Raw genomic sequence first — 17011 nt, 5'->3', positions numbered from 1 at the left:
GCAATGTGTATGACGCTATGATTGTCATGATAGTTTATCAAACACTTTGAATGTCTACAAGGCTAAGAAAACTTTCTTTTGAGACTTGTGCTAGCAGTATTTCCTCTGGGGAAATTACTTTCTTTGAGGCTGGAATGAGTTTTCTTAAGTTACAGCGATTGACTTAGTTTCACATGTAGGGAAGCTCATTTAACGTGGTTCCCTGCACTTTGCATGTTACTCTGGTACAAGAGATGTATTTCTGTTTAGGATACCTTGTGTTCTTGTAACTCCAGCCAACTTTCAAAAGGAGCCCAATGCTTTCAGTGGTGCAAAGGACGTTGCCATTACACCTCCTACTAATTGCCTTGCAGTGTTTATTTTAGATAGATATATTGAGCGTAATTGCTGAGGTCTCATCCTCCTTCGTAATCGTCCCCCTGGTCGCTTTGTCAAGTGGTGCCCTAACACGATAAAGCTACAGGAGGATGTCATCTGACATGAGGGACAATCAATTGCCTAGCATACAATGGAATATATTTATCATGGTATTGAAATGGGTAGCAGGCCAGACAGGATGCCCAACTGAAGATTAACATTCTGAGATGAAAGAAACTAGGGCATTATTTGAGGCTCCTACATTTGTTTGAAGGTGTGATCGATCCCAATATTCTTGAGTTCTCTATAGGTTAGCTGATAGGGATGTGCAAAAACGAAGATGTTAGAATCTGTTATTCATAGTTTTTATTATTCCCACTAACCGTAGCATAAACCTTCCTACCTCAACTTATCAGATAACTTATTTGCTAGTGGTGTACCATAACCTAAAAGATTTTCAGTGAGAAGGGTATGCTGTCACTCGACTGGCCATGAGATCTTTTTATCTACGTCCTAATATAGGTGCTAGAGTTGTCTCGAGAGGGGTAGCAAATAAGACCTAGGATTGAGAGTATGCTAGGTGGAAAATAAAATTGAGTTTAGAATTCTTAATGATCTGTGGATTTTCATAATATTACAGACTCCATAGTATTAATTATCAATGCTTTATAAAGATCTGTTTTTTGTTGTTACATTACTTTGGAAATATTCAAGTTCTAAAAATTGACTAACAGTGGACTTTTCCATCTGCAGAATATATAGAATGACCAGCAGAGGCAGTGTGCAGAAGCAAGTTTCCATGTGCTGCTGAGACCAAAAAAAAAACAAAAGAACCTCGTTCCTCAGCCTTTCATCTGCAGAATATATTGAGTGACCAGCAGAGGCAGTGTGCAGAAGAGAATTTCCCTGCATTGTTGAGACCAAAAAAAAAAAAAGAACCTCGTTCCTCAGCCTTTCATCTGCAGAATATATTGAGGCAGTTTGCAGAAGAGAATTTTCCCTGCGTTGCTGAGACCCAAAAAAAAAAACCTCGTTCCTCAGCCTTTCATCTGCAGAATATATTGAGTGACCAGCAGAGGCAGTGTGCAGAAGAGAATTTTCCTTCGTTGCTGAGACCAAAAACAAAACAAAAAAAACCTTGTTACTCAGCCTTTCATCTGCACACTATATTGTGACCAGCAGAGGCAGTGGGCAGAAGAGAATTTCCCTTCGTTGCTGAGACCAAAAAACCTCGTTCCTCAGCCTTTCATCTGCAGAATATATTGAGTGACCTGCAGAGGCAGTTTGCAGACGAGAATTTCCCTGCATTGTTGAGACCAAAAAAAAAAAAAAAGAACCTCGTTCCTCAGCCTTTCATCTAAAGAATATATTGAGGCAGTTTGCAGAAGAGTATTTCCCTGCGTTGCTGAGACCCAAAAAAAAAAACCTCGTTCCTCAGCCTTTCATCTGCAGAATATATTGAGTGACCAGCAGAGGCAGTGTGCAGAAGAGAATTTCCGTGCATTACTGAGACCAAAAAAAAAAAAAAACTTGTTCATCAGCCTTTCATCTGCAGAATATATTGAATGACCAGCAGGCAGTGTTGCAGAAGAGAACGACTCTGCGTTCCTGAGACCAAAAATAAAAAACACCTCGTTCCTCAGCCTTTCATCTGCAGAATATATTGAGTGACCAGCAGAGGCAGTGTGCAGAAGAGAATTTTCCTTCGTTGCTGAGACCAAAAACAAAACAAAAAAAACCTTGTTACTCAGCCTTTCATCTGCACACTATATTGTGACCAGCAGAGGCAGTGGGCAGAAGAGAATTTCCCTTCGTTGCTGAGACCAAAAAACCTCGTTCCTCAGCCTTTCATCTGCAGAATATATTAAGTGACCAGCAGAGGCAGTGTGCAGAAGAGAATTTCCGTGCATTACTGAGACCAAAAAAAAAAAAAAAACTCGTTCATCAGCCTTTCATCTGCAGAATATATTGAATGACCAGCAGGCAGTGTTGCAGAAGAGAATGACTCTGCGTTCCTGAGACCAAAAAAAAAAAAAACCTCGTTCCTCAGCCTTTCATCTGCAGAATATATTGAGTGACCAGCAGAGGCAGTGTGCAGAAGAGAATTTCCGTGCATTACTGAGACCAAAAAAAAAAAAAAACTTGTTCATCAGCCTTTCATCTGCAGAATATATTGAATGACCAGCAGGCAGTGTTGCAGAAGAGAATGACTCTGCGTTCCTGAGACCAAAAAAAAAAAACACCTCGTTCCTCAGCCTTTCATCTGCAGAATATATTGAGTGACCAGCAGAGGCAGTTTGCAGACGAGAATTTCCCTGCATTATTGAGACCAAAAAAAAAAAAAAAGAACCTCGTTCCTCAGCCTTTCATCTAAAGAATATATTGAGGCAGTTTGCAGAAGAGAATTTCCCTGCGTTGCTGAGACCCCAAAAAAAAAACCTCGTTCCTCAGCCTTTCATCTGCAGAATATATTGAGTGACCAGCAGAGGCAGTGTGCAGAAGAGAATTTCCGTGCATTACTGAGACCAAAAAAAAAAAAAAAACTTGTTCATCAGCCTTTCATCTGCAGAATATATTGAATGACCAGCAGGCAGTGTTGCAGAAGAGAACGACTCTGCGTTCCTGAGACCAAAAAAAAAAAACACCTCGTTCCTCAGCCTTTCATCTGCAGAATATATTGAGTGACCAGCAGAGGCAGTGTTGCAGAAGAGAATGACTCTGCGTTCCTGAGACGAAATAAAAAAAACTCCATCAGAGGCAGTGTGCAGAAGAGAATTTCCGTGCATTACTGAGACCAAAAAAAAAACAAAAACTTGTTCATCAGCCTTTCATCTGCAGAATATATTGAATGACCAGCAGGCAGTGTTGCAGAAGAGAATGACTGCGTTCCTGAGATGAAATAAAAAAAAACTCCATCAGCATTCTTTACTCCGTTTTCAATTTATATGGTAGGTCAAACTCTGATTTACTCAGTTTGCTTGTCATTAAAAGAAGTTCATCGCATCTGACGGTTTTCACTACCTTTTAGTAGGGTCTTCAGTATAAATTGAATTTGTGAAGACTGTAGCAATGTGTATGACGCTATGATTGTCATGATAGTTTATCAAACACTTTGAATGTCTACAAGGCTAAGAAAACTTTCTTTTGAGACTTGTGCTAGCAGTATTTCCTCTGGGGAAATTACTTTCTTTGAGGCTGGAATGAGTTTTCTTAAGTTACAGCGATTGACTTAGTTTCACATGTAGGGAAGCTCATTTAACGTGGTTCCCTGCACTTTGCATGTTACTCTGGTACAAGAGATGTATTTCTGTTTAGGATACCTTGTGTTCTTGTAACTCCAGCCAACTTTCAAAAGGAGCCCAATGCTTTCAGTGGTGCAAAGGACGTTGCCATTACACCTCCTACTAATTGCCTTGCAGTGTTTATTTTAGATAGATATATTGAGCGTAATTGCTGAGGTCTCATCCTCCTTCGTAATCGTCCCCCTGGTCGCTTTGTCAAGTGGTGCCCTAACACGATAAAGCTACAGGAGGATGTCATCTGACATGAGGGACAATCAATTGCCTAGCATACAATGGAATATATTTATCATGGTATTGAAATGGGTAGCAGGCCAGACAGGATGCCCAACTGAAGATTAACATTCTGAGATGAAAGAAACTAGGGCATTATTTGAGGCTCCTACATTTGTTTGAAGGTGTGATCGATCCCAATATTCTTGAGTTCTCTATAGGTTAGCTGATAGGGATGTGCAAAAACGAAGATGTTAGAATCTGTTATTCATAGTTTTTATTATTCCCACTAACCGTAGCATAAACCTTCCTACCTCAACTTATCAGATAACTTATTTGCTAGTGGTGTACCATAACCTAAAAGATTTTCAGTGAGAAGGGTATGCTGTCACTCGACTGGCCATGAGATCTTTTTATCTACGTCCTAATATAGGTGCTAGAGTTGTCTCGAGAGGGGTAGCAAATAAGACCTAGGATTGAGAGTATGCTAGGTGGAAAATAAAATTGAGTTTAGAATTCTTAATGATCTGTGGATTTTCACAATATTACAGACTCCATAGTATTAATTATCAATGCTTTATAAAGATCTGTTTTTTGTTGTTACATTACTTTGGAAATATTCAAGTTCTAAAAATTGACTAACAGTGGACTTTTCCATCTGCAGAATATATAGAATGACCAGCAGAGGCAGTGTGCAGAAGCAAGTTTCCATGTGTTGCTGAGACCAAAAAAAAAAACAAAAGAACCTCGTTCCTCAGCCTTTCATCTGCAGAATATATTGAGTGACCAGCAGAGGCAGTGTGCAGAAGAGAATTTCCCTGCATTGTTGAGACCAAAAAAAAAAAAAGAACCTCGTTCCTCAGCCTTTCATCTGCAGAATATATTGAGGCAGTTTGCAGAAGAGAATTTCCCTGCGTTGCTGAGACCCAAAAAAAAAAAACCTCGTTCCTCAGCCTTTCATCTGCAGAATATATTGAGTGACCAGCAGAGGCAGTGTGCAGAAGAAAATTTCCGTGCATTACTGAGACCAAAAAAAAAAAAAAAACTTGTTCATCAGCCTTTCATCTGCAGAATATATTGAATGACCAGCAGGCAGTGTTGCAGAAGAGAATGACTCTGCGTTCCTGAGACCAAAAAAAAAAAAAACCTCGTTCCTCAGCCTTTCATCTGCAGAATATATTGAGTGACCAGCAGAGGCAGTGTTGCAGAAGAGAATGACTCTGCGTTCCTGAGACAAAATAAAAAAAAACTCCATCAGCATTCTTTACTCCGTTTTCAATTTATATGGTAAGTCAAACTCTGATTTACTCCGTTTGCTTGTCATTAAAAGAAGTTCATCGCATCTGACGGTTTTCAGTACCTTTTAGTAGGGTCTTCAGTATAAATTGAATTTGTGAAGACTGTAGCAATGTGTATGACGCTATGAGTGTCATGATAGTTTATCAAACACTTTGAATGTCTACAAGGCTAAGAAAACTTTCTTTTGAGACTTGTGCTAGCAGTATTTCCTCAGGGGAAATTACTTTCTTTGAGGCTGGAATGAGTTTTCTTAAGTTAGAGCGATTGACTTAGTTTCACATGTAGGGAAGCTCATTTAACGTGGTTCCCTGCACTTTGCATGTTACTCTGGTACTAGAGATGTATTTCTGTTTAGGATACCTTGTGTTCTTGTAACTCCAGCCAACTTTCCAAAGGAGCCCAATGCTTTCAGTGGTGCAAAGGACATTGCCATTACACCTCCTACTACTTGCCTTGCAGTGTTTATTTTAGATAGATATATTGCGCGTAATTGCTGAGGTCTCATTCTCCTTCGTAATCGTCCCCTGGTCGCTTTGTCAAGTGGTGCCCTAACACGATAAAGCTACAGGAGGATGTCATCTGACATGAGGGACAATCAATTGCCTAGCATACAATGGAATATATTTATCATGGTATTGAAATGGGTAGCAGGCCAGACAGGATGCCCAACTGAAGATTAACATTCTGAGATGAAAGAAACTAGGGCATTATTTGAGGCTCCTACATTTGTTTGAAGGTGTGATCGATCCTAACATTCTTGAGTTCTCTATAGGTTAGCTGATAGGGATGTGCAAAAACGAAGATGTTAGAATCTGTTATTCATAGTTTTTATTATTCCCACTAACCGTAGCATAAACCTTCCTACCTCAACTTATCAGATAACTTATTTGCTAGTGGTGTACCATAACCTAAAAGATTTTCAGTGAGAAGGGTATGCTGTCACTCGACTGGCCATGAGATCTTTTTATCTACGTCCTAATATAGGTGCTAGAGTTGTCTCGAGAGGGGTAGCAAATAAGACCTAGGATTGAGAGTATGCTAGGTGGAAAATAAAATTGAGTTTAGAATTCTTAATGATCTGTGGATTTTCACAATATTACAGACTCCATAGTATTAATTATCAATGCTTTATAAAGATCTGTTTTTTGTTGTTACATTACTTTGGAAATATTCAAGTTCTAAAAATTGACTAACAGTGGACTTTTCCATCTGCAGAATATATAGAATGACCAGCAGAGGCAGTGTGCAGAAGCAAGTTTCCATGTGCTGCTGAGACCAAAAAAAAAAAACAAAAGAACCTCGTTCCTCAGCCTTTCATCTGCAGAATATATTGAGTGACCAGCAGAGGCAGTGTGCAGAAGAGAATTTCCCTGCATTGTTGAGACCAAAAAAAAAAAAAGAACCTCGTTCCTCAGCCTTTCATCTGCAGAATATATTGAGGCAGTTTGCAGAAGAGAATTTCCCTGCGTTGCTGAGACCCAAAAAAAAAAACCTCGTTCCTCAGCCTTTCATCTGCAGAATATATTGAGTGACCAGCAGAGGCAGTGTGCAGAAGAGAATTTCCGTGCATTACTGAGACCAAAAAAAAAAAAAAAAACTTGTTCATCAGCCTTTCATCTGCAGAATATATTGAATGACCAGCAGGCAGTGTTGCAGAAGAGAATGACTCTGCGTTCCTGAGACCAAAAAAAAAAAACACCTCGTTCCTCAGCCTTTCATCTGCAGAATATATTGAGTGACCAGCAGAGGCAGTGTTGCAGAAGAGAATGACTCTGCGTTCCTGAGACGAAATAAAAAAAAACTCCATCAGCATTCTTTACTCCGTTTTCAATTTATATGGTAAGTCAAACTCTGATTTACTCCGTTTGCTTGTCATTAAAAGAAGTTCATCGCATCTGACGGTTTTCAGTACCTTTTAGTAGGGTCTTCAGTATAAATTGAATTTGTGAAGACTGTAGCAATGTGTATGACGCTATGAGTGTCATGATAGTTTATCAAACACTTTGAATGTCTACAAGGCTAAGAAAACTTTCTTTTGAGACTTGTGCTAGCAGTATTTCCTCAGGGGAAATTACTTTCTTTGAGGCTGGAATGAGTTTTCTTAAGTTAGAGCGATTGACTTAGTTTCACATGTAGGGAAGCTCATTTAACGTGGTTCCCTGCACTTTGCATGTTACTCTGGTACTAGAGATGTATTTCTGTTTAGGATACCTTGTGTTCTTGTAACTCCAGCCAACTTTCAAAAGGAGCCCAATGCTTTCAGTGGTGCAAAGGACATTGCCATTACACCTCCTACTACTTGCCTTGCAGTGTTTATTTTAGATAGATATATTGCGCGTAATTGCTGAGGTCTCATTCTCCTTCGTATTCGTCCCCTGGTCGCTTTGTCAAGTGGTGCCCTAACACGATAAAGCTACAGGAGGATGTCATCTGACATGAGGGACAATCAATTGCCTAGCATACAATGGAATATATTTATCATGGTATTGAAATGGGTAGCAGGCCAGACAGGATGCCCAACTGAAGATTAACATTCTGAGATGAAAGAAACTAGGGCATTATTTGAGGCTCCTACATTTGTTTGAAGGTGTGATCGATCCTAACATTCTTGAGTTCTCTATAGGTTAGCTGATAGGGATGTGCAAAAACGAAGATGTTAGAATCTGTTATTCATAGTTTTTATTATTCCCACTAACCGTAGCATAAACCTTCCTACCTCAACTTATCAGATAACTTATTTGCTAGTGGTGTACCATAACCTAAAAGATTTTCAGTGAGAAGGGTATGCTGTCACTCGACTGGCCATGAGATCTTTTTATCTACGTCCTAATATAGGTGCTAGAGTTGTCTCGAGAGGGGTAGCAAATAAGACCTAGGATTGAGAGTATGCTAGGTGGAAAATAAAATTGAGTTTAGAATTCTTAATGATCTGTGGTGTGAGAGATCCCCGGACATTGCAAGGCCGACGCCCCTTCCCCGCTCCTACCTGTGGACTCAGCCTGGGGAAGCAGTCCTCGAGAACTCCCACGATCGGCCATTCCCATTCCGGAGGCGGACTCCGCCCCGTGACCCTCAGAGGCGAGCAGGTCCTGGCTCCGACAGGAGTGACCCGGAAGGGGGAGGGATTAAACCCGGATGTCCTTCTTTACTGCAGGTGAAAAGGAGGACCGAGAGAGGAGTCGGACGCACTTGTGCCGGAGAGAGACGGGAGACGGAGGAAGCAGCGAAGGCGGAACGAGAACGAGAAGAGGACCGAAGCGAAACAGAGAGCGTGGAAGAGCAGACCGAGGAGCCGGAGGACCGAGGAGTAAGCGCGAGGTTGCAGAGGACCGAAGAGGAGGAAACCGCAGAGGGTCCGGACGAGGCGTGGTGCGAGGACTGGTGGACCCCACAGGAGGAGGCGGGAGAGCGGCCGCAACCAGGAAGTGTTGCGGCGGGGCCGGTGAGTGGCTAAACGGCGGGGACACGGGACGGGGAAGAGGGTGGTAGACGGGCAGGCGTAACTGGGAGGTGGGTGGTGATAGGACCACAGGGTGTAGTGTGTTGTAGCGGTGGTGGTGCAGTGCTGCAGTATCGAAACGTCTCTCAATCTTTCCTCCCTCATTGATTGTTCAAAGCTGCAAACTCCTTTCCCCCCCCCCTGGGTGGTGACAATAGATGGTGATCGGGTCTTTCCTTTCCTCATTCCTCAAAGCCCCCTTTTGGTCCCTGGGTGGAGCGCCCTTCACTGGTCAAACCCCACAACCCCCACACGGGTGCGGTGTCGGATCTATCTCTCTTGGAAGAGTTCAAAGAGAACAAAAGCCCTGACGGCCTTCCGCTTTTCTTTATCCCTCTCATGAGCCTCCCTGGGGAATCCATCCCGACCAGACTGGAGCAAGCCACCGGGGGAGAAGACCGCAGAGAAGAAGACGAAGCAGAAGAGATCCGAAGACCACATCAAGAGTCCCTGATATCTGAACCACCGGCCATATCACCTGATGTCAAAATAAAAACCTATCCACTGGCTCACTATATTCAGCCTCCGCGTCTGTTTATCCGGCCCGCCCTCCCACAAGTGGTGTCAGAAGTGGGATCCACCGGAGACATGGAGGCTGTAATCGCCCGAATGGCGGATAACCAAGAAAGCCTGGGGAAGGCCATGGAGAAATTTCTCACCATCGTAGAAGAAGACCGGGGAAAGCTGCAACAGGCCCTTACCAATCAGGGACAGACGCATGACACGGCTATGGGGAAGATTGCCGACGTGTTGGGACAGCAAAGAGGTCCGAGTACCCTCCCGTCGGTGATACTGCAAAAGTACGTAGCCGGGGAGGATCCTGAATATTTCTTTAACAATTTTGAACGGATGGCTCTGGCCGCCGCCTGGCCAGCAGATAAATGGGGACAATACCTGGGACCTCTCCTGTCTGGAGAATTACAAGCATCCTACCAAGCCGCTAACATCCTGGGTACAACCCCATATGCAGATATCAAACAATGCATCATGGAACGGCTAGGAGTGGACGACGAGTGTTATAGGATGAAGCTACGCCAGATAAAGGAAGGACCCCAAGAAACCCCTAGGGCCCTATATTTCCGGGTGAGAGACATGGCGGATCGGTGGTTAAAGCCCACTACCGCCACGAAAGAAGAGATAATGGCCAAGGTCTACTTAGAACAATACCTGACCTCACTCCATCCCCCAATACAAAGATGGGTAAGGCAACATGCACACCTTACGTTGGAAATTGCTGTGGACATTGCCAGTGCCTACAACAGAGCACAGGAAGTGCAAAAAGGACGGGAAGAGACAAACTGGAAACCTGGCTCAAGCGGGGCCCATCGACCTCCCAGACCTCTACTCAACAGAAAACCAGACCCCGTCACCATCATCCCCGGACCCCCTATCTTCAGACCTCCTGGACTCCCGGTGGTGCGAGCCTCAGCCCCTGGACCTCAGTGTTACGGATGTGGAGGACTGGGTCACATAGCTCGGTTTTGCCCACAAAAAGAGGAGCCGATGGAAATTGGCATGACCAGGAACTTCTATTGCCTTCCCCCGAAGAATGCTAACCCTCCTTATCGCTGTGAAGTGGCTGTCAACGGACAACGAATGACGGCCCTTGCGGATACAGGATGTCAACAGAGTGTGATACGCCCCCAGGATTTGGGAACCCGAATCGGACCGGTGGAAGGAACTGTGAACATCCAATGTGTCCATGGAGACACTAAGACGTATCCCACAACCCATGTCCAGGTTCAAACTTCCACGGATCCGGGGTCAGCGTTAAAAGTGGGCCTCATTCAGCGCCTCCCAGAACAGGTCATCCTAGGCAATGACTATCCCCATTTGCCCGCTTTACTCCAGGAAGCCCCGCCTTCGGACAAAGACTGGTTGAACACTGCCCCTTTCTCCCAAGAAGAAAATCCCGAGTGGCCCCCTTCCAAAACCCGGAGATCCCGAAACCAAAAAAGAAAGGAAAAAGGGAAACTCCTATGCGCCCTTCCAGCTCTTCCAATTGAAAATCCGTGGGAGCACAATCGTCAATTCCTTACGGCCCAACAGGAAGACCCGGTCCTACAGGAAGCCTGGAGTAAAGCCCTGGCGCAGGAAGATCCATTGCACGTATGTCCTTATTTCTTTGTCAGAAATGGGCTTCTGTATCGGAAGGCAGATCCCCACAGCAACCCTCAGTTACTGATCCCCTCCCCGTTCCAAGAAAAGGTCCTCTATTTGGCACATAGTCATCTCTTAGGGGGGCATTTCGGGGAGGAGAAAACGGAACAGTTAATCACCCGACAGTTCTACTGGCCAGGTATTTACAAGAAAGTAAAGATGTACTGTCGGGAGTGCCCGGTATGCCAACTAAATAGCCGATACCGCCCACCCCGAGCTCCCTTGCATCCCCTACCCATTCTCGACGAGCCATTTCGTCGAGTGGGTATGGACGTCATTGGTCCCCTCTTACCTTCCCGAAGCAGATGTCGGTACGTGCTGGTCCTCGTCGATTACGCGACGCGGTTCCCTGAGGCCATAGCTCTACGACACCCAAACGCTACGGCCATAGCCAAGGCCATGATTACAGTGTTCTCTCGGGTAGGTTTCCCAAAAGAGGTCCTTACGGACCAAGGAACCCCGTTTATGTCAAAGGTCATGAAGCAAGTATGTACTCAGTTGGGAGTCAAGCAAATAAGAACAGCGGCATACCATCCCCAAACGGATGGATTGGTGGAGCGGTATAATGCCACTCTGAAAACTACCCTCAAAAAACTCCTCGACCTTGAAACCAAACGGTGGGAGGATCTGTTACCCCTAGCCTTGTATGCCATCCGCTGCCAAACCCAGAAAAGCACGGGGTTCTCCCCCTTTGAGTTATTATATGGACACCAACCCCGATCCCTGTTAGACATGGCCCGGGAGGCCTGGGAAACCGAACCTAACAGTAGTACACCCCTGATTGATTATGCCTCAAACCTGAAAACCCATCTGGGACAGATCCGCACTATCGTGCGAAACAATATGGAAAAAGCACAAGAGGCCCAAAGATCCCAATATAATAAAAGAACAAAGGATAGGTCCTTCAATGTAGGGGATGCTGTACTCCTGCTGATGTCGTCTTCTGACCATAAGCTGTTGGGTCAGTGGCAGGGACCCTACTTGATTCTAGAAAAAGTGACCCCCGTTACCTATAAAATCGAGTTGGATAAACAGAGAGGCACATCCCAAGTGTATCATGTAAATCTCTTAAAGAAATGGGAGGGACCCCTTCCTATATTAACCTCCCTGAACGTACCCCAAACCCCTTTATACTGCCAGTGTATAGATAAGGAGGTGCCGGGCGACAAAGCCGCTATGCTGATAAACTCCCTACTCCCGTTACAAGATGTATTTTCCAACACTCCGGGAAAGACCTCTGTGGTAGAACACGCCCTCAAAACCGTCCCCGGGAAGGTGGTACGCCTAAGACCTTATCGTGTCCCTGAGGCCCGCCGGCAGGTCATACGCAGTGAAGTCCACCAAATGTTGCAAATGGGGGTCATAGAACCCTCGGTGAGCGAGTGGAACTCACCTATTGTGCTCGTACCGAAGCCTGATGGTTCGGTGCGTTTCTGCATTGATTTTAGGGAAGTCAATAAGGTGTCCGAGTTCGATACCTATCCCTTACCTCGGGTGGATGAAATGGTGGAGAGGATAGGAAGAGCTAAGTACGTCAGCACCCTTGATTTGTGCAAAGGGTACTGGCAAATCCCTCTGCGCAAACAAGACCGAGAAAAAACAGCGTTTTCCACCCCTGATGGCCTATATCAATTTGTCATGTTACCTTTTGGTTTACACGGGGCTCCCGCCACATTTCAGCGGGCTATGAATCTCATCCTGCGACCCCACGAACGGTATGCTGGGGCATATATTGATGACATCATAGTCTACAGCGAAACCTGGGAGCAGCATCTGTCCCATCTATATAGAGTGGTCCAAACCTTGGGGAAATATGGGTTTAAAATAAACCCGGCGAAGAGTCACTTAGCTGCCCAAACGGTACACTATCTTGGCTATTTACTTGGGGAAGGTATGATTAGGCCTCAAGATAAAAAACTGGCAGCCATATCCCAGATACCCTTCCCACGTTCCGCAAAAGCACTGAGAGCATTTCTGGGTTTACTAGGGTACTATAGGAGGTTTATACCTCGCTTCTCCCACCTAGCCGCTCCTCTCACCGACCTACTACGAAAGTCCGTGAAAACCGAAGCCAGACTGAGGGATCCCAGCCCCGAGGTAGTACAGTCCTTTCTCGCTTTGAAATCCACCCTAACAGCAGACACGGTATTAGCCAGTCCTGACTTTTCCTTGCCCTTTATACTCCAAACCGATGCATCGGACCAGGGTCTGGGGGCCGTGTTATCCCAGAAGAGCGACCAGGGGGAAGAAAAACCCATCTTGTACCTTAGCCGGAAACTGTACCCCCGGGAACGGAACTATGCCGTCATAGAAAAAGAAGCCCTAGCCATCAAATGGGCTATTGACTCTTTGAAATATTACCTCGAGGGACGAGAGTTCACCCTTTTTACTGACCATGCCCCCTTGGAATGGCTCGCCCGCAACAAAGGAAACAATGAAAGAATACTGAGGTGGTTTTTGTCTTTACAACCCTATAGATTCCACACCCTGCATAGGAAAGGTGCAGACCAAACCAACGTGGACTTCCTTTCCCGCTATCCCTGTGACACCCCCAGTAGAAAGACAGCAAGGGAAAAGGGATGTGAGAGATCCCCGGACATTGCAAGGCCGACGCCCCTTCCCCGCTCCTACCTGTGGACTCAGCCTGGGGAAGCAGTCCTCGAGAACTCCCACGATCGGCCATTCCCATTCCGGAGGCGGACTCCGCCCCGTGACCCTCAGAGGCGAGCAGGTCCTGGCTCCGACAGGAGTGACCCGGAAGGGGGAGGGATTAAACCCGGATGTCCTTCTTTACTGCAGGTGAAAAGGAGGACCGAGAGAGGAGTCGGACGCACTTGTGCCGGAGAGAGACGGGAGACGGAGGAAGCAGCGAAGGCGGAACGAGAACGAGAAGAGGACCGAAGCGAAACAGAGAGCGTGGAAGAGCAGACCGAGGAGCCGGAGGACCGAGGAGTAAGCGCGAGGTTGCAGAGGACCGAAGAGGAGGAAACCGCAGAGGGTCCGGACGAGGCGTGGTGCGAGGACTGGTGGACCCCACAGGAGGAGGCGGGAGAGCGGCCGCAACCAGGAAGTGTTGCGGCGGGGCCGGTGAGTGGCTAAACGGCGGGGACACGGGACGGGGAAGAGGGTGGTAGACGGGCAGGCGTAACTGGGAGGTGGGTGGTGATAGGACCACAGGGTGTAGTGTGTTGTAGCGGTGGTGGTGCAGTGCTGCAGTATCGAAACGTCTCTCAATCTTTCCTCCCTCATTGATTGTTCAAAGCTGCAAACTCCTTTCCCCCCCCCCCTGGGTGGTGACAATAGATGGTGATCGGGTCTTTCCTTTCCTCATTCCTCAAAGCCCCCTTTTGGTCCCTGGGTGGAGCGCCCTTCACTGGTCAAACCCCACAACCCCCACACGGGTGCGGTGTCGGATCTATCTCTCTTGGAAGAGTTCAAAGAGAACAAAAGCCCTGACGGCCTTCCGCTTTTCTTTATCCCTCTCATGAGCCTCCCTGGGGAATCCATCCCGACCAGACTGGAGCAAGCCACCGGGGGAGAAGACCGCAGAGAAGAAGACGAAGCAGAAGAGATCCGAAGACCACATCAAGAGTCCCTGATATCTGAACCACCGGCCATATCACCTGATGTCAAAATAAAAACCTATCCACTGGCTCACTATATTCAGCCTCCGCGTCTGTTTATCCGGCCCGCCCTCCCACATGTGGATTTTCACAATATTACAGACTCCATAGTATTAATTATCAATGCTTTATAAAGATCTGTTTTTTGTTGTTACATTACTTTGGAAATATTCAAGTTCTAAAAATTGACTAACAGTGGACTTTTACATCTGCAGAATATATAGAATGACCAGCAGAGGCAGTGTGCAGAAGCAAGTTTCCATGTGCTGCTGAGACCAAAAAAAAAAACAAAAGAACCTCGTTCCTCAGCCTTTCATCTGCAGAATATATTGAGTGACCAGCAGAGGCAGTGTGCAGAAGAGAATTTCCCTGCATTGTTGAGACCAAAAAAAAAAAAAGAACCTTGTTCCTCAGCCTTTCATCTGCAGAATATATTGAGGCAGTTTGCAGAAGAGAATTTCCCTGCGTTGCTGAGACCCAAAAAAAAAAACCTCGTTCCTCAGCCTTTCATCTGCAGAATATATTGAGTGACCAGCAGAGGCAGTGTGCAGAAGAGAATTTCCGTGCATTACTGAGACCAAAAAAAAAAAAAAAACTTGTTCATCAGCCTTTCATCTGCAGAATATATTGAATGACCAGCAGGCAGTGTTGCAGAAGAGAATGACTCTGCGTTCCTGAGACCAAAAAAAAAAAACACCTCGTTCCTCAGCCTTTCATCTGCAGAATATATTGAGTGACCAGCAGAGGCAGTGTTGCAGAAGAGAATGACTCTGCGTTCCTGAGACGAAATAAAAAAAAACTCCATCAGCATTCTTTACTCCGTTTTCAATTTATATGGTAAGTCAAACTCTGATTTACTCCGTTTGCTTGTCATTAAAAGAAGTTCATCGCATCTGACGGTTTTCAGTACCTTTTAGTAGGGTCTTCAGTATAAATTGAATTTGTGAAGACTGTAGCAATGTGTATGACGCTATGAGTGTCATGATAGTTTATCAAACACTTTGAATGTCTACAAGGCTAAGAAAACTTTCTTTTGAGACTTGTGCTAGCAGTATTTCCTCAGGGGAAATTACTTTCTTTGAGGCTGGAATGAGTTTTCTTAAGTTAGAGCGATTGACTTAGTTTCACATGTAGGGAAGCTCATTTAACGTGGTTCCCTGCACTTTGCATGTTACTCTGGTACTAGAGATGTATTTCTGTTTAGGATACCTTGTGTTCTTGTAACTCCAGCCAACTTTCAAAAGGAGCCCAATGCTTTCAGTGGTGCAAAGGACATTGCCATTACACCTCCTACTACTTGCCTTGCAGTGTTTATTTTAGATAGATATATTGCGCGTAATTGCTGAGGTCTCATTCTCCTTCGTAATCGTCCCCTGGTCGCTTTGTCAAGTGGTGCCCTAACACGATAAAGCTACAGGAGGATGTCATCTGACATGAGGGACAATCAATTGCCTAGCATACAATGGAATATATTTATCATGGTATTGAAATGGGTAGCAGGCCAGACAGGATGCCCAACTGAAGATTAACATTCTGAGATGAAAGAAACTAGGGCATTATTTGAGGCTCCTACATTTGTTTGAAGGTGTGATCGATCCTAATATTCTTGAGTTCTCTATAGGTTAGCTGATAGGGATGTGCAAAAACGAAGATGTTAGAATCTGTTATTCATAGTTTTTATTATTCCCACTAACCGTAGCATAAACCTTCCTACCTCAACTTATTTGCTAGTGGTGTACCATAACCTAAAAGATTTTCAGTGAGAAGGGTATGCTGTCACTCGACTGGCCATGAGATCTTTTTATCTACGTCCTAATATAGGTGCTAGAGTTGTCTCGAGAGGGGTAGCAAATAAGACATAGGATTGAGAGTATGCTAGGTGGAAAATAAAATTGAGTTTAGAATTCTTAATGATCTGTGGATTTTCACAATATTACAGACTCCATAGTATTAATTATCAATGCTTTATAAAGATCTGTTTTTTGTTGTTACATTACTTTGGAAATATTCAAGTTCTAAAAATTGACTAACAGTGGACTTTTCCATCTGCAGAATATATAGAATGACCAGCAGAGGCAGTGTGCAGAAGCAAGTTTCCATGTGCTGCTGAGACCAGAAAAAAAAACAAAAGAACCTCGTTCCTCAGCCTTTCATCTGCAGAATATATTGAGTGACCAGCAGAGGCAGGGTGCAGAAGAGAATTTCCCTGCATTGTTGAGACCAAAAAAAAAAAAAGAACCTCGTTCCTCAGCCTTTCATCTGCAGAATATATTGAGGCAGTTTGCAGAAGAGAATTTCCCTGCGTTGCTGAGACCCAAAAAAAAAACCTCGTTCCTCAGCCTTTCATCTGCAGAATATATTGAGTGACCAGCAGAGGCAGTGTGCAGAAGAGAATTTCCGTGCATTACTGAGACCAAAAAAAAAAAAAAACTTGTTTATCAGCCTTTCATCTGCAGAATATATTGAATGACCAGCAGGCAGTGTTGCAGAAGAGAATGACTCTGCGTTCCTGAGACCAAAAAAAAAAAACACCTCGTTCCTCAGCCTTTCATCTGCAGAAT

General features: G+C 44.9%; 1 protein-coding gene across 1 annotated transcript; it reads left to right on the top strand.

Moving 5' to 3' along the window:
* The first annotated feature begins 8092 nt into the window (after window positions 1-8092).
* LOC146796300 (uncharacterized) lies at window positions 8093-14721 on the top strand. The gene is made up of 3 exons (XM_085631303.1): window positions 8093-8104; window positions 8167-8610; window positions 13627-14721. The coding sequence occupies exons 1-3, from the start codon at window positions 8093-8095 to the stop codon at window positions 13924-13926; spliced, it is 756 nt and encodes a 251-aa protein (XP_085487429.1). The 3' UTR covers window positions 13927-14721.
* The last annotated feature ends 2290 nt before the right edge of the window (window positions 14722-17011 follow it).

This window comes from Triturus cristatus, chromosome 10, assembly GCF_964204655.1.
Source record: "Triturus cristatus chromosome 10, aTriCri1.1, whole genome shotgun sequence".
In the NCBI taxonomy this organism is placed as follows: domain Eukaryota; kingdom Metazoa; phylum Chordata; class Amphibia; order Caudata; family Salamandridae; genus Triturus; species Triturus cristatus.
This window is presented reverse-complemented; position numbering and strand designations above follow the sequence as displayed.